Genomic DNA, 24,305 nt, shown 5'->3' with positions numbered 1-24,305 from the left:
AGGAGCGGCGGGGTCGTGGCCGTGGCCCAGGAGCGGCGGGGTCGTGGCCGTGGCCCAGGAGCGGCGGGGTCGTGGCCGTGGCCCAGGAGCGGCGGGGTCGTGGCCGTGGCCCAGGAGCGGCGGGGTTGTGGCCGTGGCCCAGGCCCAGGAGCGGCGGGGTCGTGGCCGTGGCCCAGGCCCAGGAGCGGCGGGGTCGTGGCCGTGGCCCAGGCCCAGGAGCGGCGGGGTCGTGGCCGTGGCCCAGGAGCGGCGGGGTCATGGCCGTGGCCCAGGCCCAGGAGCGGCGGGGTCGTGGCCGTGGCCCAGGAGCGGCGGGGTCGTGGCCGTGGCCCAGGAGCGGCGGGGTCGTGGCCGTGGCCCAGGAGCGGCGGGGTCGGGGCCGTGGCCCAGGCCCAGGAGCGGCGGGGTCGTGGCCGTGGCCCAGGAGCGGCGGGGTCGTGGCCGTGGCCCAGGAGCGGCGGGGTCGTGGCCGTGGCCCAGGCCCAGGAGCGGCGGGGTCGTGGCCGTGGCCCAGGCCCAGGAGCGGCGGGGTCGTGGCCGTGGCCGTGGCCCAGGAGCGGCGGGGTCGTGGCCGTGGCCCAGGCCCAGGAGCGGCGGGGTCGTGGCCGTGGCCCAGGCCCAGGAGCGGCGGGGTCGTGGCCGTGGCCCAGGCCCAGGAGCGGCGGGGTCGTGGCCGTGGCCCAGGAGCGGCGGGGTCGTGGCCGTGGCCCAGGCCCAGGAGCGGCGGGGTCGTGGCCGTGGCCCAGGAGCGGCGGGGTCGTGGCCGTGGCCCAGGAGCGGCGGGGTCGTGGCCGTGGCCCAGGCCCAGGAGCGGCGGGGTTGTGGCCGTGGCCGTGGCCCAGGAGCGGCGGGGTCGTGGCCGTGGCCTAGGAGCGGCGGGGTCGTGGCCGTGGCCCAGGCCCAGGAGCGGCGGGGTCGTGGCCGTGGCCCAGGAGCGGCGGGGTCGTGGCCGTGGCCCAGGAGCGGCGGGGTCGTGGCCGTGGCCTAGGAGCGGCGGGGTCGTGGCCGTGGCCTAGGAGCGGCGGGGTCGTGGCCGTGGCCCAGGAGCGGCGGGGTCGTGGCCGTGGCCCAGGAGCGGCGGGGTCGTGGCCGTGGCCCAGGAGCGGCGGGGTCGTGGCTGTGGCCCAGGAGCGGCGGGGTCGTGGCCGTGGCCCAGGCCCAGGAGCGACGGGGTCGTGGCCGTGGCCCAGGAGCGGCGGGGTCGTGGCCGTGGCCCAGGAGCGGCGGGGTCGTGGCCGTGGCCCAGGAGCGGCGGGGTTGTGGCCGTGGCCCAGGCCCAGGAGCGACGGGGTCGTGGCCGTGGCCCAGGCCCAGGAGCGACGGGGTCGTGGCCGTGGCCCAGGAGCGGCGGGGTCGTGGCCGTGGCCCAGGAGCGGCGGGGTCGTGGCCGTGGCCCAGGATCGGCAGGGTCGTGGCCGTGGCCCAGGCCCAGGAGCGGCGGGGTCGTGGCCGTGGCCCAGGCCCAGGAGCGGCGGGGTCGTGGCCGTGGCCCAGGAGCGGCGAGGTCGTGGCCGTGGCCCAGGAGCGGCGGGGTCGTGGCCGTGGCCCAGGAGCGGCGGGGTCGTGGCCGTGGCCCAGGAGCGGCGGGGTCGTGGCCGTGGCCCAGGCCCAGGAACGGCGGGGTCGTGGCCGTGGCCCAGGCCCAGGAGCGACGGGGTCGTGGCCGTGGCCCAGGAGCGGCGGGGTCGTGGCCGTGGCCCAGGAGCGGCGGGGTTGTGGCCGTGGCCCAGGCCCAGGAGCGACGGGGTCGTGGCCGTGGCCCAGGCCCAGGAGCGACGGGGTCGTGGCCGTGGCCCAGGAGCGGCGGGGTCGTGGCCGTGGCCCAGGAGCGGCGGGGTCGTGGCCGTGGCCCAGGAGCGGCGGGGGCGTGGCCGTGGCCCAGGAGCGGCGGGGTTGTGGCCGTGGCCCAGGCCCAGGAGCGGCGGGGTCGTGGCCGTGGCCCAGGCCCAGGAGCGGCGGGGTCGTGGCCGTGGCCCAGGCCCAGGAGCGGCGGGGTCGTGGCCGTGGCCCAGGCCCAGGAGCGGCGGGGTCGTGGCCGTGGCCCAGGCCCAGGAGCGGCGGGGTCGTGGCCGTGGCCCAGGAGCGGCGGGGTCGTGGCCGTGGCCCAGGAGCGGCGGGGTCATGGCCGTGGCCCAGGCCCAGGAGCGGCGGGGTCGTGGCCGTGGCCGTGGCCGTGGCCCAGGAGCGGCGGGGTCGTGGCCGTGGCCCAGGAGCGGCGGGGTCGTGGCCATGGCCGTGGCCCCGGGAGCGGCGGGGTCGTGGCCGTGGCCCAGGAGCGGCGGGGTCGTGGCCGTGGCCCAGGAGCGGCGGGGTCGTGGCCGTGGCCCAGGAGCGGCGGGGTCGTGGCCGTGGCCGTGGCCCAGGAGCGGCGGGGTCGTGGTCGTGGCCCAGGAGCGGCGGGGTCGTGGCCGTGGCCCAGGAGCGGCGGGGTCGTGGCTGTGGCCCAGGAGCGGCGGGGTCGTGGCCGTGGCCCAGGAGCGGCGGGGTCGTGGCCGTGGCCCAGGAGCGGCGGGGTCGTGGCCGTGGCCCAGGAGCGGCGGGGTCGTGGCCGTGGCCCAGGAGCGCGGGGTCGTGGCCGTGGCCCAGGCCCAGGAGCGACGGGGTCGTGGCCGTGGCCCAGGAGCGGCGGGGTCGTGGCCGTGGCCCAGGAGCGGCGGGGTCGTGGCCGTGGCCCAGGAGCGGCGGGGGCGTGGCCGTGGCCCAGGAGCGGCGGGGTTGTGGCCGTGGCCCAGGCCCAGGAGCGGCGGGGTCGTGGCCGTGGCCCAGGCCCAGGAGCGGCGGGGTCGTGGCCGTGGCCCAGGCCCAGGAGCGGCGGGGTCGTGGCCGTGGCCCAGGCCCAGGAGCGGCGGGGTCGTGGCCGTGGCCCAGGCCCAGGAGCGGCGGGGTCGTGGCCGTGGCCCAGGAGCGGCGGGGTCGTGGCCGTGGCCCAGGAGCGGCGGGGTCATGGCCGTGGCCCAGGCCCAGGAGCGGCGGGGTCGTGGCCGTGGCCGTGGCCGTGGCCCAGGAGCGGCGGGGTCGTGGCCGTGGCCCAGGAGCGGCGGGGTCGTGGCCATGGCCGTGGCCCCGGGAGCGGCGGGGTCGTGGCCGTGGCCCAGGAGCGGCGGGGTCGTGGCCGTGGCCCAGGAGCGGCGGGGTCGTGGCCGTGGCCCAGGAGCGGCGGGGTCGTGGCCGTGGCCGTGGCCCAGGAGCGGCGGGGTCGTGGTCGTGGCCCAGGAGCGACGGGGTCGTGGCCGTGGCCCAGGAGCGGCGGGGTCGTGGCTGTGGCCCAGGAGCGGCGGGGTCGTGGCCGTGGCCCAGGAGCGGCGGGGTCGTGGCCGTGGCCCAGGAGCGGCGGGGTCGTGGCCGTGGCCCAGGAGCGGCGGGGTCGTGGCCGTGGCCCAGGAGCGCGGGGTCGTGGCCGTGGCCCAGGCCCAGGAGCGACGGGGTCGTGGCCGTGGCCCAGGCCCAGGAGCGGCGGGGTCGTGGCCGTGGCCCAGGAGCGGCGGGGTCGTGGCCGTGGCCCAGGAGCGGCGGGGTCGTGGCCGTGGCCCAGGCCCAGGAGCGGCGGGGTTGTGGCCGTGGCCGTGGCCCAGGAGCGGCGGGGTCGTGGCCGTGGCCTAGGAGCGGCGGGGTCGTGGCCGTGGCCCAGGCCCAGGAGCGGCGGGGTCGTGGCCGTGGCCCAGGAGCGGCGGGGTCGTGGCCGTGGCCCAGGCCCAGGAGCGGCGGGGTCGTGGCCGTGGCCTAGGAGCGGCGGGGTCGTGGCCGTGGCCTAGGAGCGGCGGGGTCGTGGCCGTGGCCCAGGAGCGGCGGGGTCGTGGCCGTGGCCCAGGAGCGGCGGGGTCGTGGCCGTGGCCCAGGAGCGGCGGGGTCGTGGCCGTGGCCCAGGAGCGGCGGGGTCGTGGCCGTGGCCCAGGCCCAGGAGCGACGGGGTCGTGGCCGTGGCCCAGGAGCGGCGGGGTCGTGGCCGTGGCCCAGGAGCGGCGGGGTCGTGGCCGTGGCCCAGGAGCGGCGGGGTTGTGGCCGTGGCCCAGGCCCAGGAGCGACGGGGTCGTGGCCGTGGCCCAGGCCCAGGAGCGACGGGGTCGTGGCCGTGGCCCAGGAGCGGCGGGGTCGTGGCCGTGGCCTAGGAGCGGCGGGGTCGTGGCCGTGGCCTAGGAGCGGCGGGGTCGTGGCCGTGGCCCAGGCCCAGGAGCGGCGGGGTCGTGGCCGTGGCCCAGGCCCAGGAGCGGCGGGGTCGTGGCCGTGGCCCAGGAGCGGCGGGGTCATGGCCGTGGCCCAGGCCCAGGAGCGGCGGGGTCGTGGCCGTGGCCCAGGAGCGGCGGGGTCGTGGCCGTGGCCCAGGAGCGGCGGGGTCGTGGCCGTGGCCCAGGAGCGGCGGGGTCGTGGCCGTGGCCCAGGCCCAGGAGCGGCGGGGTTGTGGCCGTGGCCGTGGCCCAGGAGCGGCGGGGTCGTGGCCGTGGCCTAGGAGCGGCGGGGTCGTGGCCGTGGCCCAGGCGCGGCGGGGTCGTGGCCGTGGCCCAGGAGCGGCGGGGTCGTGGCCGTGGCCCAGGCCCAGGAGCGGCGGGGTCGTGGCCGTGGCCTAGGAGCGGCGGGGTCGTGGCCGTGGCCTAGGAGCGGCGGGGTCGTGGCCGTGGCCCAGGAGCGGCGGGGTCGTGGCCGTGGCCCAGGAGCGGCGGGGTCGTGGCCGTGGCCCAGGAGCGGCGGGGTCGTGGCCGTGGCCCAGGAGCGGCGGGGTCGTGGCCGTGGCCCAGGCCCAGGAGCGACGGGGTCGTGGCCGTGGCCCAGGAGCGGCGGGGTCGTGGCCGTGGCCCAGGAGCGGCGGGGTCGTGGCCGTGGCCCAGGAGCGGCGGGGTTGTGGCCGTGGCCCAGGCCCAGGAGCGACGGGGTCGTGGCCGTGGCCCAGGCCCAGGAGCGACGGGGTCGTGGCCGTGGCCCAGGAGCGGCGGGGTCGTGGCCGTGGCCCAGGAGCGGCGGGGTCGTGGCCGTGGCCCAGGATCGGCAGGGTCGTGGCCGTGGCCCAGGCCCAGGAGCGGCGGGGTCGTGGCCGTGGCCCAGGCCCAGGAGCGGCGGGGTCGTGGCCGTGGCCCAGGAGCGGCGAGGTCGTGGCCGTGGCCCAGGAGCGGCGGGGTCGTGGCCGTGGCCCAGGAGCGGCGGGGTCGTGGCCGTGGCCCAGGAGCGGCGGGGTCGTGGCCGTGGCCCAGGCCCAGGAACGGCGGGGTCGTGGCCGTGGCCCAGGCCCAGGAGCGACGGGGTCGTGGCCGTGGCCCAGGAGCGGCGGGGTCGTGGCCGTGGCCCAGGAGCGGCGGGGTTGTGGCCGTGGCCCAGGCCCAGGAGCGACGGGGTCGTGGCCGTGGCCCAGGCCCAGGAGCGACGGGGTCGTGGCCGTGGCCCAGGAGCGGCGGGGTCGTGGCCGTGGCCCAGGAGCGGCGGGGTCGTGGCCGTGGCCCAGGAGCGGCGGGGGCGTGGCCGTGGCCCAGGAGCGGCGGGGTTGTGGCCGTGGCCCAGGCCCAGGAGCGGTGGGGTCGTGGCCGTGGCCCAGGCCCAGGAGCGGCGGGGTCGTGGCCGTGGCCCAGGCCCAGGAGCGGCGGGGTCGTGGCCGTGGCCCAGGCCCAGGAGCGGCGGGGTCGTGGCCGTGGCCCAGGCCCAGGAGCGGCGGGGTCGTGGCCGTGGCCCAGGCCCAGGAGCGGCGGGGTCGTGGCCGTGGCCCAGGAGCGGCGGGGTCGTGGCCGTGGCCCAGGAGCGGCGGGGTCATGGCCCTGGCCCAGGAGCGGCGGGGTCGTGGCCGTGGCCGTGGCCGTGGCCCAGGAGCGGCGGGGTCGTGGCCGTGGCCCAGGAGCGGCGGGGTCGTGGCCATGGCCGTGGCCCCGGGAGCGGCGGGGTCGTGGCCGTGGCCCAGGAGCGGCGGGGTCGTGGCCGTGGCCCAGGAGCGGCGGGGTCGTGGCCGTGGCCCAGGAGCGGCGGGGTCGTGGCCGTGGCCGTGGCCCAGGAGCGGCGGGGTCGTGGTCGTGGCCCAGGAGCGGCGGGGTCGTGGCCGTGGCCCAGGAGCGGCGGGGTCGTGGCCGTGGCCCAGGAGCGGCGGGGTCGTGGCCGTGGCCCAGGAGCGGCGGGGTCGTGGCCGTGGCCCAGGAGCGGCGGGGTCGTGGCCGTGGCCCAGGAGCGCGGGGTCGTGGCCGTGGCCCAGGCCCAGGAGCGACGGGGTCGTGGCCGTGGCCCAGGCCCAGGAGCGACGGGGTCGTGGCCGTGGCCCAGGAGCGGCGGTGTCGTGGCCGTGGCCCAGGCCCAGGAGCGGCGGGGTCGTGGCCGTGGCCCAGGCCCAGGAGCGGCGGGGTCGTGGCCGTGGCCCAGGCCCAGGAGCGGCGGGGTCGTGGCCGTGGCCCAGGAGCGGCGGGCTCGTGGCCGTGGCCCAGGAGCGGCGGGCTCGTGGCCGTGGCCCTCTTCTATTACTCATCTATTTGCTGCCACTTGACGACATCATCCAAAATCACGTTGTCAGGTTCCACATATACGTTGACATCACCGAGCTCTACCTCGCCGCCACCTCCTCTCGACCCCTTCCACTGCCTCTGGTTTGTCAGACTTCTTGACCGACAGCAGAAATTTCCTCCAACTAAATATTGGGAAGACCGACTCCATTCCTCTCCCTGGCCACTGTCTGGGGATAAACCAGGCTGTTCGAAACCTTGACGTCCTATTTGACCCTGGATCCGACCACATATCCTCCCCATCATCAAGACCACCTATTTCCACCTTCGTAACATCTTCCATCTTCGCATGCAACAATATCTACCTGAACTCATGTTTGACAAACTTGCTGGAGTTCTTTGAGGATGTAAAGAGCAGGACAGAAAAGGGGGAACCAGTGGATGTGGTGTATTTGGATTTCCAGAAGGCATTCGATAAGGTGCCACATAAAAGGTTACTGCACAAGATAAGAGCTCATGGGGTTGGGGGTAATATATTAGCACGGATAGAGGATTGGCTAATTAACAGAAAACAGAGAGTCGGGATAAATGGGTCATTCTCCAGTTGGCAAACAGTAACTAGTGAGGTGCCACAGGGATCAGTGCTGGGGCCTCAACTATTTACAATCTATATTAATGGATGAAGGGATCGAGTGTAATGTAACCAAGTTTGCTGATGATACAAAGATGGGTGGGAAAGCAAGTGTGATGAGGATACAAAGAATCTGCAAAGGGATAATAGACAGGCTAAGTGAGTGGGCAAACATTTGGCAGATGGAGTATAATGTGGGAAAGTTGAGGTTATCCACTTTGGTAGGAAAAATACAAAAGCAAATTATTGTTTAAATGGAGAGAGATTACAAAATGCTGCAGGACAGAGGGACCTGGGGGTCCTTGTGCATGAAACACAAAAAGTTAGTATGCAGGTACAGCAAGCAATCAGGAAGGCAAATGGAATGTTGGCCTTTATTGCAAGGGGGATAGAGTATAAAAGCAGAGAAATCCTGCTACAACTGTACAGGGTATTGGTGAGACTACACCTGGAGTACTGCATACAGTTTTGGTCTCCTTATTTAAGGAGGGATATACTTGCATTGGAGGCAGTTCAGATAAGGTTCATTATGTTGATTCCCGAGATGAAGGGGTTGACTTATGAAAAAAGGTTGAGCAGGTTGGACTTATACTCATTGGAGTTTAGAAGAATGAGAGGCTATCTTATTGAAACATATAAGATACTGAGGGGGCTCGACAAGCTAGATGCAGAGAGGATGTTTCCACTCGTGTGGGAATCTAGAACTAGGGGGCATAGTTTAAGAATATGGGGTCGCCCATTTAGAACTGAGATGAGGAGGAATTTCTTCTCTGAGGGTCGTGGAATTCTCTGCCCCAGAGAGCTGTGGAGGCTGGGTCTTTGAATATATTTAAGGTGGAGATAGACAGATTTTTGCGCGATAAGGGCGTGAAGAGTTATGGGGAGCGGGCGGGGAAATGGAGCTGAGTCCACGATCAGATCTTATTAAATGGCGGAGCAGGCTCGAGGTGTTAAATGGGCTACACTTGCTCCTATTTCTTAGGTTTCTTATGTAAGAAGTCCACAACACCCAGCCGCAGCAGGGCACAATACCATCTACCTATAGCAGAGCCTGCCCATAGTAGGGTCTAGTGAGAAGGAGGAACTCAAGGAAATCCTTATTAGTCGGGAAATTAATGGGATTGAATGCCGATAAATTCCCAGGGCCTGATAGTCTGCATCCCAGAGTACTTAAGGAAGTGGCCCTAGAAATAGTGGATGCATTGGTGATCATTTTCCAACAAACTATCGACTCTGGATCAGTTCCTATGGACTGGAGGGTAGCGAATGTAACACCACTTTTAAAAAAAAAAAGGAGGGAGAGAGAAAACGGGTAATTAGAGACCGGTTAGCCTGACATCAATAGTGAGGAAAATGTTGGATCAATTATTAAAGATGAAATAGCAGCGCATTTGGAAAGCAGTGACAGGATCGGTCCAAGTCAGCTTGGATTTTTGAAAGGGAAATCATGCTTGACAAATCTTCTAGAATGTTTTGAGGATGTAACTAGTGGAGTGGACAAGGGAGAACCAGTGGATGTGGTGTATTTGGACTTTCAAAAGGCTTTTGGTAAGGTCCCACACAAGAGATTGGTGTGCAAAATTAAGGCACATGATATTGGGGGCAATGTACTGACATGGTTGGCAGATAGGCAGCAGAGAGTCAGGATAAACGGGTCCTTTTCAGAATGGCAGGCAGGGACTAATGGGGTGCCGCAGGGCTCAGTGCTGGGACCCCAGCTCTTTACAATATAGATCAATGATTTAGATGAAGGAATTGAGTGTAATATCTCCAAGTTTGCAGATGACACTAAGCTGTGTGGTGGTGTGAGCTGTGAGGAGGATGCTAAGAGGCTGCAGGGTGACTTGGACAGGTTAGGAGAGTGGGCAAATGCATAGCAGATGCAGTATAATGTGGATAAATGTGAGGTTATCCACTTTGGTGGCAAAAACACGCATCAGAATATTATCTGAATGGCGGCAGATTAGGAAAAGGGGAGGTGCAACGAGACCTGGGTGTCATGGTACATCAGTCATTGAAAGTTGGCATGCAGGTACAGCAGGCGGTGAAGAAGGCAAATGGTATGTTGGCCTTCATAGCTAGGGGATTTGAGTATAGGAGCAGGGAGGTCTTACTGCAGTTGTACAGAGCCTTGGTGAGGCCTCATCTGGAATATTGTGTTCAGTTTTGGTCTCCTAATCTGAGGAAGGACGTCCTTGCTATTGAGGGAGTGCAACGAAGGTTCACCAGACTGATTCCCGGGATGGCAGGACTGACATATGAGGAGAGACTGGATCGACTGGGCCTATATTCACTGGAGTTGAGAAGGATGAGAGGGGATCTCATAGAAACATATAAAATTCTGACGGGATTGGACAGGTTAGATGCAGGAAGAATGTTCCCGATGTAGGGGAAGTCCAGAACCAGGGGACACAGTTTAAAGATAAGGGGTAAGCCATTTAGGACTGAGATGAGGAGAAACCTCTTCATTCAGAGAGTTGTTAACCTGTGGAATTCTCTACCGCAGAGAGTTGTTGATGCCAGTTTAGTGGGTATATTCAAGAGGGAGTTAGTTATGGCCCTTACGGCTAAAGGGATCAAGGGGTATGGAGAGAAAGCAGGATAGGGGTACTGAATTGAATGATCAGCCATGATCTTATTGAGTGGCAGAGCAGGCTCGAAGGGCTGAATGGCCTACTCCTGCACCTATTTTCTATGTTTCTAGGCATTTCACAAGAGTAAAGATTTTTTTCAGTTTACTGTTAAACACTGAATTCCCTTACTGCATAATACTCAATTGTTTTGCCTGGTGAAGGTATTGGGAGAGGAACTTCAGAAATTTACACCTTGTGGCCAGAACCTACAACTAGAGTGTGACAGTTGACACAGCAAAATTGAATGGGAAAAGCTGGGTCGGCAATTTCCAATGTTAAATGTTAACATAAAAGTGTGACTAAAAATCAGGGCAATAAACAGTAAGTTTTTTGGCCAGGATGTGCATGCTGTAAACATGCTTTATTTTAAAAACTAACAAATACTCTTCAGTGGAACTTAGGAAGAGAAGACCATTCAGCCCCATTAGCCTACTCCACCATTTGATTGGATCATTGCTGATCTGGAGCTCAGCTTCATCTACCCGCCTTAGCTCCAGATCCCTTGATTCCCTTATCTAACCAAAATTAGGTGGTTCACGAGGAAGTCTGCTCAATAAGACCCCTTTAAAAATCTCGAGTGAATATTAACACTGCTGTGTCAGCCAATGATTTGGAGGCAGGAACGGGACTGGTGGTATAGCAGTCTATTTACTGATAAACAGAGTCTCCAAACTCATGGACATTATTTCTGCAACAAAAGGATAGTTACATAATACAAATTATGTATGTGAAATCAATCCCAGTCACCACAGCAGTGCAGTGTCCAGGTGTGATTGAGGGGGCAATTACCCAATCATCACCATTCTGGCCGGACTTAGTGTTGTCACTACATGCAGCCTCAAAAATCAGCTGCAGAATTACAATTGAATGTACTTTTTAATTGCTGAAGGGATTATATGGGAAACCAGTTGTATTGAGTTTATAGAGTTTGACAGCACGGAGATGCTGAATTAACTCAGGATAATTCAGCGATCAAGTCACTTCAATAGAATCACGAACTCGTCCCATGACACATTTGAACAAAAAAGGACAGAGAGAGAGGAAAGAAGGTTGCTGAATTATTTCCCAAGCGTTTTGATTATTTATTACACAGGTGCAGAAGACAGGTACAGTTGCATCTTTTCCCTGCTCCAATTTTCTCCCCTCTAGGCTCTGACTTTCACTGGAGTATTATCCCAATGGTACTGGCAACCCTAACCTTACCATTCTTCGTATGTTAATCTAGACAGCGAGTGCTGGGAAATTATTCATGTACCCTTAGCATCAAAGTCACTCAGAATGCTGTTCACAACTGATGACCATGTACACATAATTCCCAATGGGTCAGGAGCAGGAACCTGGCTGATTGTTTTTGTTCTCTTCTCTAGCCCAGAGACCCGATGGCCAATTGTAGCAGCAGCTTCCTCCTGCCAGTCCATGCTGTCTTATTAATCCCAGTAGTTAGGAAATCCCTGCTTAACTTACCGTTATCCTGGCTGGCATTTTCAGCTAAATCAGTAGAATGAGACAGGCCTGGCTCGTGTTCCATTTCTTGCTCTTGGGTCCACTCAGTAGGCTTGTTCTTTTCTAATTCTTCCTCCTCCTCCTCCTCTTCAACTGCTTGGCTTTCCTTCATGTTAAAGAAACTACTAGGTGGCTCAGGGCGCTTCGGTGGCAATTTCTATATAGGAGGAGAAAATATAAACACTGCTTTTTTATTCCCACCATTGGAAGGCTTTTCTTTCAGAACATAAGAATTTATCATTCGGCCCAAGTAGCTTACTCTTCTTCATAGCAGGCCGTGATCCTTACCAACGGATCCATTACAGACCCAATCCATGTCCGGACTGGTGTCAAACAGGGCTGCGTCATCGCCCCAACCCTCTTCAATCTTCCTCGCTGCCACGCTCCACCTCACAGTCAACAAGCTCCCCGCTGGAGTGGAACTAAACTACAGAACCAGTGGGAAGCTGTTCAACCTTCACCATCTCCAGGCCAGGCCCAAGACCACCCCAACCTCTGTCGTCGAGCTACTGTATGTGGACGACGCCTGCGTCTGCGCACGTACAGAGGCTGAACCCTAGGACATAGAATAATACCATCAGAAGGCTACTCACCAATTGCCTCAATCTCTCATCAGAATTGCTTCTTGTTGCCTCTTGGACCCATTTATATTACCCAATTCAATTTCCTTCCTTAGTAACTTATCCCACAACTCCAATAGGCTTTGGGTGAAAAGGTTCAGGCTGACCTCGCTTCTTTTTCCTAACTTTATGACTCCTGGGATTTGAAAAAAAACAGCAACAACTTTCATTTATATAGCTTTAACATAGAAAAATGTCCCAAGATGCTTCACAGAGGCATAAGGGATAAAAAAAGAGAAAATGTACGTTGAATCAGAGGAGGAAATATTAGGAGGTGACCATAGGCATGGCCAAACAGATGGATTTTAAGGACATTTTAAAAGAGAGGGAGATAAAGATGTGGAGGGATTTGAAGAGCGAATTCCATGTGTTGTTAGGGCCATTTTGGTGTTATGGAGGGGCGGAAATTTAATTTGAAGGATTCAAACAGGGAGTTGTAGGAGAAATGGACATTGGATCTGGGAAGTGACAACACATTCAGGGATACTGGAGAGGAAATGGGAGAATTAGTCTGGATGAACTTTGTCAATTCTCTTTATAATCTTGAAGCCTTCAAGTAGGTCTCCTTGAAGCTTCCTCTTATCTAAAGAAATTGAAGGTGGTGGTGAACAGAAGTAGTAGGCCATCGAGGGAGGCAGAGATTATGAATTATAACAGGGTGATGGACATATCATTGACAGTCAGGGTGTCAGAGATAAAGTGGGGTAAGAAGTTTGTGATCTTTGGGATTGGTCCAATTGATGGTCCTGTGCAATCCTATGTCTGAAGGAAATTGGAAAGGAGGATGTGTATGAGTTTAAGTGTGCCACGTGAGGAGTCTCCACAATTTCCTAGAGTTCATTTGGTTGCCTTAGGAACCTGGCGAGGAATTTAGGTTCACCTTTTTCGTATGTAACAGGCCGATACCTGGAAAAATATTCTTCCAAAATTTTAAAATGTTCTGGGTATCATAACATTTTTTAAAAATGGTCCTCTATTTCAGGTCTTGCCTGCTTCTTCATCCTACTCAGATCCCCAAACACACGATTCTCTGGCTAAAATGGTGACTTGCTCCCAGGACAGTTCTGACGAAAACTTTTAATGCCCCGTGCTTCATTTGAGAGTGTTTGATGCTAACAATGACTATGAAAAGTAGAAAAGGGGTCTGTGCTGCAGCACTGACCTTCTCCATCTCGAGAAGCACCAAGTTAACATCCTTAATCTCAACACAAATGCAATTTTCCCCATGTCGGGTGATCTGGTAGTTTGGGGTGGCGGTACACTGTGCCACAGAGAGGTAACAATGCACATTCTTGCTAGCAACTTCCTACACTCTGAGTTTCTAACTTTGGCTGCCTCACCAAAGAGGAGGTAGCAAACAGAGGTCACGCTCTGAAATGTTCACCCTACCTTCCATCTCTCCACAGATGCTACCTAACCTGCTGCTTCCAGCATTTCTGGTTTTTATTTCTGTTCTTCAGCTAGTTGCTTGGTGAGCAAGAGAAGCTAGGGTTGATTCAAACTCAATTTTTCGCTCCCCTCCTCCCTCCCTGAGCGAAGGTACCCGAGGGACTCTGTTTTATCTTTGTGAACCCAGACTTTGGCAACAAAATGGGGAATTTCATCCGCTGACATACTAGAACTTGCAATGTCTGCTGAACGGAAGCAGGCTCCGTCTTTTGATCTATTAAATTCTTTTGAAGTCAAAGTTCTTAAACTTAATGACATGATGCTGAAAGAGACAATTGATAAAGCTACATACAATTAATTGATAAAATATATTCTGCAGTTGAAGAACCACCAATCAGGCAAAGAATGAAAGAAACCACTTTGCAATTTAAAACGCTAACGCAGTCAGATCTAGACACATTGTATATCAAAGTGAAGCAAATGAATCCCTTTGGAGCTCCTGATCAGAAACAATAGTCTGAAACCCAATTAAAATGAAATGAGCAAAGGCACATATATGTGTGACAGCACAAGTCAGATGCAAAGCAAAGCTCTCTTCAAGTTGCCTTGATGAGCATTAATCCTAACCTTATAAGCGCACCCCCTACTGTAACAGCATCACACCTCCGTCTCCCATAGCTGCTACTGTCGTGACATCTCGGAAGTAAGATTGGCAATTTGTGCCAAATCACAAGCAGTCATGTTTTGTGGACTCACTCGCTGGACTGAGACTGGGAAGGGCCACTTTATGTGGGACCTTTGCACCCAGCAGAAATTTGAGAGTTTCGTCACAACAGCCTGAGCCGTATTGAAAGCCAGGTTCCAGAAGTGCAAGGGAACTCTGCTAACACAGTCTGCACAGAAAGTGTATTTTAAATGGTGGTGGCATGAAGCGGGTGACTTGAATGAGATAATGAAGTCTTTGGGGCTTGCAAATCCCAATTTGAATCAAAAAGGACACATTCAAGAAAATGCTACTTTGTGGACTGGATGATGATGCAGCATAAAAGATCGGTCATGATATTTATAAAAGCCCCCCTTCCTCGTAGTTATGGAACGATCAGATTAAATTCGTGTTTTTTTTTAAAGCAGCCTACTCTTCATTGGGTAGAAAATGTAAACCATAGACCTTTTGTTTTAAAATTGAGGGCTGCAACCCTTGGGCAGGCACTTAACAAAATCCTACACTCCTGCCACTTAAAGATACTCCTCCAGTCATGTTCCCTACATAGATCAACTTCAAGTGCTAAACTTAGGGGGTCCGAAATTGCCCTCCAACCGAAAGGGGGCGCACTCACCGATCGTAAAGATTTTTCTCTGCCCCAATCAATGGGGCGGCGAGTACAGCGAAATTCAGCTCTTTTACATTTTTTTTCTTCCATGCGGTGTTCAGGGCGGAAGTCGGCGTGGAGCGCGTTAGATGTCGGTCGGTGTCATCAGCACTACGCTGATGTGTCACAATGTCCCTCCCCTTCAGTTAAAGGGGAGGGCCGCTGTGAACTCTGCAGTTAGTTTAGTTTGGCCCACAAGGGAGGGTTTCGGTCGGGCCAGCGGCCCGGTACCCAAGAGGGTGTGCCGGTCCGCCCATTGGTGGCCCGGCCGAACCGTGGGCGCCATTGTTCGGCCGACCCCAGAGCCGGCCAACAATAAAAATAAAATGGCGGCCGCGGCAGAGCGCCCGCCCCATTAAGGGCGGACACACACAGCTTCCCGCAGGGGAAAGCTGTTGGGGGCACCGGGCGGCGGCCAATCTGCTCCCGCGGGACAATTTCCCATGTGGGGCGGAAAGAGGTCACTGTTGGTTGGCGCGTGCCCGACGGGACGGAAACACAGGTGGTGCGGTGACAAGTACCATCGGAAAAATAATGGAGGGCAATTTATGAAATGTCAGTGACTCCGCGCTGACGAGGCGGTGAATCCATACCGACCCGCCCCAGGATTTACTTTCATACTTGCGAGTGTCAAAACAGCTACTAAAATTAAATTTGACATTTTGTAACCAATGTCTGTGTAAGCACTTTGGAGCTAGGATTGAAACTAGAATCAGCTAAAATCCAAACTTTGAAAATGCTGTATGCTCAGCCTGATTAATGTGCTCTGAGTGAGAGCTGGTGCAACACAGCTCAGGAGTTGGTTCCACAGAAGAACGACTTAGGTGCACGTTATTAGCATCTGGACACAGCTCTGACAAATAACCACCCCCCCCCAGAATTCAGGGCTCTTGTTTCACCCACTGCACCCCCTCTGTCATGGGGTGGTCATGCTGTTAACCCCAGCTGTCAACTAATTAGCAGCATTGGAGAACAATCTCTTGTGCCCAACTTGTCGGTTTTCTCTCCCTTCCTTGGCTCAACGGTGATATCTCTCACCTCTGAAACAGAAGGTTATGGGTTTAAGTCCTATTCCAGAGACTTGAACATATAATCCAGGCTGACACTCCAGTGACGTGCTGAGGGAATGCTGCACTGAGGTGCCGTCTTTCAGATGAGATGATAAACTGAGGCTCCGTATGCCCTTCCAGGTAAACTCGCCATTATTTGAACAAGAGAGGGGAGTTCGCCCAGTCTCCTGGCCAACATTTATCCCTCAACTAACACCTACAATAGATGATCTCGTAATTTATTTCATTGCTATTTTTGGGAGCTTGCTCTGTGCAAATTGGCTGCCGCGTTTCCTACATTACAACAGGGTCTACACTTCAAAAGTACTTAATTGGCTGTAAAGCACTTTGTGACATCCTGAGGTAGTGAAATGCTGTATAAAGTTGCAAGCCTGTCTTTCTTTTTATCCAGGTAATTTTGCCCAAGGCTAGTAGTTATTGCACTGTAGCAATATCCAAGTGTGTTATGTTAGTACAGAATGGGATTTGAACTCGATGATTACCTGAGGATCCGAGGCCTTATTTGCTGCAGTTCTTTTTTAAGCTGGCTATCTGGAGCCTCCATTTATTTATTTGAGAATAGCCTGAAAGCATGTATCCACATTCCAGAGAAAATATATTCAAATTTTGCACCAATTTAGAAAGATATAAAAAATGCAAATTCTTTTTAAAATGTTTTGAGCATCCTGTTATTCTTCAGAGCTACAGGATACAGCCCATAACATTTAAGATGGAAATGTACTCTTGGAGACAATGGGGTTAAAATGCTCTGTTTGCGAACATTCAATTTTTACACGGGTATTTGAAAAAAGATGCATGGACTTTATGCACTGTATGGGGTGGCTACATGGAGACTGTGTGTTCCCAACAGTTAAACACTGGTCTTTAACCACTTGTGTTCAAAACCTGCCCAAGATTGATGAAATAATAGTCTTAGGGGAGAAATTCGGGTCATTTGCGTCTCCCATTAGCACCCACTAATGGTGCACAAAAGACTTTGCCACCGAGTGCCGTGCCGGGAGATTGTAACGTCATCACCGCGTACAGCACGCCAGACCTTAATTGGGTATCGCCCCCTGAAGCTGTGCCGGGCGATGACAGCAACAGCTTCAGGGGATGCGCACCGGGCGGCCAGTGGCTCGTGGGGCGAATGTTAAAGGGGAGGTGGCTGGCTGTTCGTAAAAAAATTGTCCACTTTTCTTGGGCGCCCTGTTGCCACTTTGGACGCGGGGTCCGTGCTGGGCTGATTGCATGGCACCCCCACTCCCCGGTGGTCCAGGTAGGCCCCTTTCATTAATGCAGAGTATGCAACTCGGGCCCTTCCCTTTAATTCACGGAAGAGCCCTTCCCAAGGGGCAGAGCCACGTGGCCCAATGTGTAGCGCTGCTGAGCCATCCGTCCCGCTATTGTCCCAGAAAACAAGTGGAGCGCTTGATTTGGCGCTCCACTTCCTTTCGGGGGGTAGTAACCCCAATTTCTCGTGAGAGGCATGACTTCTGTACCTGGCGCAATGTCTCGCGCCTCGCGAGTGTTACCGTCCCCAAATGGGGCGCACCCGAATTTTTAGCCCTTAGTGTCTGCTGGCTGCAAGGCTTCTTCATAAAATGACTCTGGGCGGAATCAACCCAGTTACTAATGGGCACGGGAGCACCCCAGAAAATTACCCCCTAGTTTAGCAATCTCAGGAAAGATACAGGGATGACTGGTGTGGGAAATAGAACGAACACGGTCGAGGGCCATGTTAACCATGGCGGAGGGGAATCCTCTGTTGAGGAAAAAGGAAGACATGTCAGAGGCACTAGTGTGAAAGGTGGCGTCGTCAGAGCAGATTCGACGGAGATGGAGAAACTGGGAGAATGGAATGGAGTCCTTACAGGATGCGGGGTGGGAGTAACATGGCCCTCGACAGTGTCTGTTCTATTTCCCGCACCTCTGCTCTCACCCCTTCCCCTCCCTCTCAGAACCATGACAGGGTTTACCTTGTCCTCACCTTTCACCCCCACCAGCCTCCACGTTCAACAGATCATCCTCCGCCATCTCCAGCGTGATCCCACCACCAATCACATCTTCCCCTCCCCTCGAAGCGTTCCGAAGGGACCGCTCCCTCTGCGACACCCTGGTCCATTCCGCAGTCCCTCCCCTTTCCACGGCACCTTTCCGTGCAAGTGTAGGAGATGCAACACCTGCCCTTTTATCTGCTCCCTTCCCACTATCCAGAGCCCCAAATTCTCCTTTCCAGGTGAACCAGTGATTTACTTGTACTTCTTTCAATTTAGTATACTGTATTCACTGCTCACGATATGGTCTCTTTTACATTGGGGAGACCAAGTGTAGATTGGGTGACCGCTTTGCAGAACACCTCCATTCAGTCCGCAAGTCTGACCCTGAGCTTCCAGTCGCCTGTCACTTTAATTCTCCACTGCATTCCCACTGTGATAGCTCCGTCCTCGGACTCCTACACTGTTCCAACGAAGCTCAACGCAAGCTCGAGGAACAGCACCTCATCTTTCATTTAGGCACTTTACAGCCTTCTGGGCTCAACATCAAGTTCAAAAATTTCAGAACGCAACCGCTGCCAATCTTTGGCTCCCCCCCCACCCCACCCCCTCAGAGCCTGTTTCTTTCTTTTCTTCTCCTTGTCTCTAATGGCAGTTGGTCATTATCCCACCGTTCACACCTTAGGCCCAAGTTTCCACATGATTTGCACCTGATTTTTAGGAGCAACTGGTGGAGAACGGACTATCTTAGAAATCGCAATTCTCCACATTTTTTTTTCTGCAGTTCTAGTCAGGTAGAACAGTTCTACTTTGGAACAGAATTTTTTCTTCAAAAGGGGGCGTGTCCGGCCACTGACGCCTGATTTCAAAGTTTCCACAGTGAAAACGTACTCCAAACTAACTTAGAATGGAGCAAGTGAAGATTTTTGTAGAACTGAAAAAACCTGTTCTACACATTAAAAAATCAGGCGCAGGTTACAAATTAGGCGTCCAGAACGAGGTGGGGGGGGAGGGGGCGGGGGGGGGAAGGGAAGTCATTAAATTCTACAATAAATCCTTATTTATACTTCTACAAATAAATCCAACCTGAATAAAAATTTATAGGCAAAGAAAAGATTAAATAAACCATCTTCCTACCTGTGTGAAAGTGCTTCAGGCACGGAGAATGCTGCAGTCAGCCTGAGGCGCCCGTTCTTCCTGTGGGGGGGGGGGGGGGGGGAGAGGAGGCACCCGTTCTTCCCGCGGGGTGGGGGGGGGGGTAAATCAGACAGTGAGAAGGCTGCAAGAAGCCTCAGTGCTGATGGTAATGTGCTTTTATTAAAAAATTTTCAAAAATTAAACAGCTACAAAGAACTACAAAAATGGCCGAGTGCCAATATTTCCTTCACACTGCGCGTGCGCGAATGCTTCAACGTGCACGCGCAGTGTTGCCGGCAGGAAAAAAGCTAATTTAAATAGTACCCGCCCCCTCCCACTTACAAAATCGGCGCGAGTGTAGGCTCCGCCCCCCTGGGCGCCGCGCCAAACAGACAAGGAGCTGCAGGGCGCTCCAGAATTGCGAGTTTTTTTTCCAGCGCCGTTTTAGGCGCGAAAAACGGGCGCCCAGCTCGGAGGGGTGCCCGTTTTTTATCGTGTGGAAACTTGGGCCCCTTATCTTAACTAATGTTTTTCTAACTCCTGGCATTACCATTTGAATTTGGGCCATCATCCCTTTTGTCTCTCTAATCTCTCCTGTCTTCCAACCTATCACAGATGTTGTAGGAGGTAGGCACCTTTAGAATATACCAGAACACTAGGCATTAGGCACCTGCTCGATATATCTAACTGCATATAAGTTTAAAGTGGCCACACATAAAATGGCTGCCCAGGCATGATGGGAAATCAGGTAGTCAAGCTGTGAACTGTTGAATGTTCAATGACCGAGCAATAACCCTGTGAGGCCCACTATAGGAATGCCTTGGATGCAGGATAAGAATAATGAGGAGAGAACCCATCTCCCGTAAACAAGGCCATAAACCAATTAATTCCCCAGGAAGAAAGAGATAAGAAGGGAACCCATCTCGTGTAAACAAGGTTATAAACCAATTATTTCTCCAAGAAGAAAGAAATAGGGAGAGAACCTATCTCCTGTAGTAAAGTCATCAATCAGCCCAAGCTGACAATAACCGAACATATGGTTCCTGAGACACCAGGGGAATTCTATTGGGTTAAAAGAACCTATATGTAATCTATAATCGTTGTGATTGGCTTGTGTCCAGCCGTGATGGGCTGTGTAACTGTAGTAAACTGTTTGTAACTGTTGTGAAACATATAAAAGTGCATGTAACCCTTTGTTCTGTGGAGAGAAGCCTGGATACAGTCCTGAGACTTCCTCCCCGCTAAGCGTTAATAAAGGCCGCGACGGCATTGGAACCGACTCTGAGTGTTGAGTGATTCTTCTGAGAAAACACTAACGCTAACAACAGACCTTCCCTTTTGTTCTTGCTTCACGCCCCTCTTTCAGTGCTTGCTAAGAATCGACCCGAAACATTACCTCTGCTTCCTCTCCACCGATGCTGTCTGCCTTGAGATTTCCAGCATTTATATATATATATAAAATGAAAAGTTCATGTTCTAGACATTTTGTCAGGAGTAGGGTACCGCTGGAGTTGGCTTTCCCTACCCCCACTCTGCCAATCATGCCTCCTCAGAGGGCTGTGTCTTTGCTGACCCGATCAGTTTGTCGTCCGCGGGGATGCGGGACAGGGATTTTGAGGGGTTGAAGTAAAAACCCTCTTTGGTCTCATCTGTTGCATCGAATGTTGGGGCATACCCACTGATGACTGTGGCGCATCGATTCTGGGACAGGGTGAGTCGAAGAGTCATGAGGTGTTCGTCAACCCCGCAGGGGGAGTCTTTGAGGCGTTCGACCAGCTCGATTTTGATGGCGAAGCCGATTCCGTGAAGGTGGCATTCTTCCTCTGGTTTCTCTTTCCATAAGAAGGTGTAACCTCCACCTTGTTCCTTGAAACATAGAAATTTACAGCGCAGAAGGAGGCCATTCTGGCCCGTCGTGTCCGCGCCAGCCGACAAAGAGCCACACGGCCCTTAGTCAGCAGCCCTAAAGGTTACATATAAACTTGTGAACAATGACGAAAAGGCAAAGAGCACCCAGCCCAACCAATCCGCCTCACCACAACTGCGACACCCCTTATACTAAAACATTCTACACTCCACCCCAACTGGAGCCATGTGATCTCCTGGGAGAGGCAAAAACCAAATTAAAAACCCAGGCCAATTTAGCGAGAAAAAATATGGGCTAGCCTTCCCCTGCCTGCCGGGTCTTGCTTGGGGTGGCGATGTCGATGTCAAAGCGTCTAAGTTCCGGGGCAACTATGGTGGTGCAACATTCCGGCCCGTCACTGTTGGAGTTGTCCAGGAGGGTCCTGACGTTCCAGGTCCCGAACTTCATGTTAATGGAGTGGAAGGTGCCTGTGCGTGAGTTCTTTTAACATGGGGTGGCCGTTGCACACCAGCTACCACACGGGCTTAGCTGAGCAAGGTCTTGGTCCAGTGGCAAGACGACTGGAGACCAGGCACTGCTGTATGAGCCTAATTGCCTCTGGCGAGATGTTCTATCCCCGCTGGAGTGGAACTAAACTACATAACCAGTGGGAAGCTGTTCAACCTTTGACGTCTCCAGGCCAGATCCAAGACCACCCAACCTCTGTCGTTGAGCTACAGTACGCGGATGATGCTTGCATCTGCGCACATACAGAGGCTGAACTCCAGGACATAGTCGATGTATTTACTGAGGCATACGAAAGCATGGGCCTTATACTAAACATCCGTAAGACAAAGGTCCTCCACCAGCTTGTCCTCGCTGCACAGCACTGCCCCCCAGTCCTCAAGATCCACGGTGTGGCCCTGGACAATGCGGACCATTTCCCATACCTCGGGAACCTCTTATCAACAAGAGCAGACATTGATGACGAGATTCAACGCTGCCTCCAGTGCAGCCTTCGGCCGCCTGAGGAAAAGAGTGTTCGAAGACCAGGCCTTCAAATCTACCACCAAGCTCATGGTCTACAGGGCTGCAGTAATACCCGCCCTCTTATATGGCTCAGAGACATGGACTATGTACAGTAAGATACCTCAAGTCGCTGGAGAAATACTATCAATGATGTCTCTGCAAGATCCTACAAATCCCCTGGGAGGACAAACATACCAATATTAGCATCCTCAACCAGGCCAACATTCCAAGCATTGAAGCACTGACCACACTTGATCAGCCCCTTTGGGCAGGCCACATTGTCTGCATGTCAGACACGAGACTCCCAAAGCAACTACTCGGAACTCCTTCACGGCAAATGAGCCAAGGGGAGAGGAAACGTTACAGGAACACCCTCAAAGCCTCCCTGATAAAGTGCAGCATCCCCACTGACACCTGGGAGTTCCTGGTCAAAGACCGCCCTAAGTGGAGGAAGTGCATCTGGGAGGGCACTGAGCTCCTCGAGTCTTGTCGCCGCGATCTTGCAGAAGTCAAGCGCAGGCAGCGCCTTATCCTCAACGACTATCTGTCCCACCTGTGGCAGGGACTGTGGTTCTCGTGTTGGACTGTTCAGCCACCTAAGGACTCATTTTGGGAGCAGAAGCAAGTCTTCCTCGATTCTGAGGAACTGCCTATGGTACCTTATTGAATGCTTTCTGGAAATCCAAATACACGCTACTGGTTCCCCTTTATGCACCCTGCTCGTTACATCCTCAAAGAACTCATGAAATTTTGTCAAACATGATTTCCCTTTCATAAAACCACGCTGACTCTACTTGACTGCATTATGATTTTCTAAATGTCCTGTTACTACTTCCTGAATGATGGACTCCAGCATTTTCCCAATGACAGATTTTAAGCTAACTGGTCTATAATTTGACAGATGTTAGGCTAACTGGTCTATAAAATTCATCTTGTGTTATTTTGGGCAGAAAGCAATATGGTACTGCAGTTTCAAAATAGTCAACGGGGCAACCTACAATCAAATACTTTCAAATTCTAAATCAATAAATCATGAGGATAGCATGTGTAAATTCTAGCTGCCTCTCCTTGTGATTTTTCATAAATACAAAGCATGTTTCACTCTAAAATGAAATAAAGTCAAATCAGCAATACCACGAAAACTAACCGCTGGGGCCAGGTTAGAAGGTCGTAATGTGACAAAGGGTTTAGATCATGTAATGGACCACAAAAAGCAAAGCTGAAGCCCATTATATGTTTTGCCTTGAACACAGACATGGCAATATTTTCTACTAAACAGCTTTCATCGTGCCATTAGATTTGTTGTTGGAAATGGTTCCTTCCCATTGCCACCAATCTTTCATATTTTGCCACATGGCTTTTCACATTAAGACTCATTCCACCATCTTCTACTCCAACTCATTCTTTTCCAACGCCTCAAAAGTTTTCATTTCCAGCGGTCTCCCCTTGCTTGATATCTCCGAATCCCTATTTCTCAATTTACCTCCATTAAGTTTCAGCCTTGGCTCAATGATAGCACACTTGCCTTTGAGTCAGATACTTGTGGGTTTAAGGCACACTCTAGACACTTGAGCACAAAGTCTAGGCTGACGCTTCAGTGCAATACTGAGGGAATGCTGCACTATCGGGAGGTGACGTCTTTCGGAAGAGACGTTAAACCGAGGTCCTAGTATGCTTTCTCGGGTGGACAAGATCGATCCTATGGACCCTATTCTTATAAGAGCATGGTACACAGTAATGACACCAAATACTGTTCCCCGATGAATTCCACTAGCCACCTCCTCCTGCATCCGTGTAGCCCTCAGTACAACTAAGCTCCATTTTGGTTGATTCCGTCCATTTCTTACCCGTTTTCTTCTTTTTACTGGCTCCAATCATCAATTTTGGAGGAGAGGGCGAGTCAAAAACAAACATGTCTTTACTGACAGAAAACCAGGCCAATTGAAAGGAATGATGTGATACGACCTGGCTAAGCTCCAACATGTCTTTATGTGTCAAAACTAGAAAGCTTATCCACAGTGCTCGAAGGGTGAATGGAAAGAATTCTGTAAACATTTTGATCTTGATACAAACACGTTATTTTAAGAGGTTTCCAATGCTGGTTTAGAACTTCTGCAGTAAAATACGTGACACACACACACAAACACGCACATGCACACTTCTTTATCTGCCCCAATCCTTTCGCAGTTTATAAAACAAAATCTACATTATACACAGGCGTGAGCTCTGTCTTTTCGTCCCTCAAGTCTGAATGTTGTGAAGAAGAGAGGAAAAAAGTCAACGGTAAAAAAAATATATATTGAAGTATGTTCAAAGCTTCAATTTACCTAACCAAGATCAAACATGTAAATCCTTTAGTCCTGCTGGGAATATCTAGCTAACCGTTCATCTAGAGGAAAAAAAGGGACTAATTAGTAGCCACAGCAAGATCCCAACAGTGACTATCAGAAACACACAGACCTCAACTTATCTTAGCCTGTGGCTTTGTGCGTTTTCCAGTCTCATAAGTAATTTAAAGCTCTGCAGCTAAAAAAAAATCATTATTGCACCTAAAGGTTTACTCTTTAGCCATAAATAATTCAGATGATAGATTTTTCTGTTAAATAATCAACCCTCTTGTCATGCTGCATAAATATCTCATTTTACAACCAGGACAGCCTATAGGGATTTTTAAATTCTTAAAACAGTGATCCAATTTGT

The 24,305-nt window shown here is 55.1% G+C and overlaps 1 protein-coding gene across 1 annotated transcript in view; it reads right to left on the bottom strand.

The window, feature by feature from the left end:
• Positions 1 to 24,305, bottom strand: part of slc4a1ap (solute carrier family 4 member 1 adaptor protein) — a 185,300-nt gene that overhangs the window by 32,440 nt on the left and 128,555 nt on the right. Inside the window, exon 11 of the mRNA XM_070885715.1 lies at positions 11,130 to 11,325. Coding sequence (XP_070741816.1) covers positions 11,130 to 11,325 — 196 coding nt within the window. The remainder of the gene's footprint in view (positions 1 to 11,129; positions 11,326 to 24,305) is intronic.

Source organism: Pristiophorus japonicus, chromosome 7, assembly GCF_044704955.1.
Source record: "Pristiophorus japonicus isolate sPriJap1 chromosome 7, sPriJap1.hap1, whole genome shotgun sequence".
Lineage (NCBI taxonomy): Eukaryota > Metazoa > Chordata > Chondrichthyes > Pristiophoridae > Pristiophorus > Pristiophorus japonicus.
Note: the sequence above shows the minus strand (reverse complement) of the source record. Positions and strands in the feature narration are given on the sequence as shown.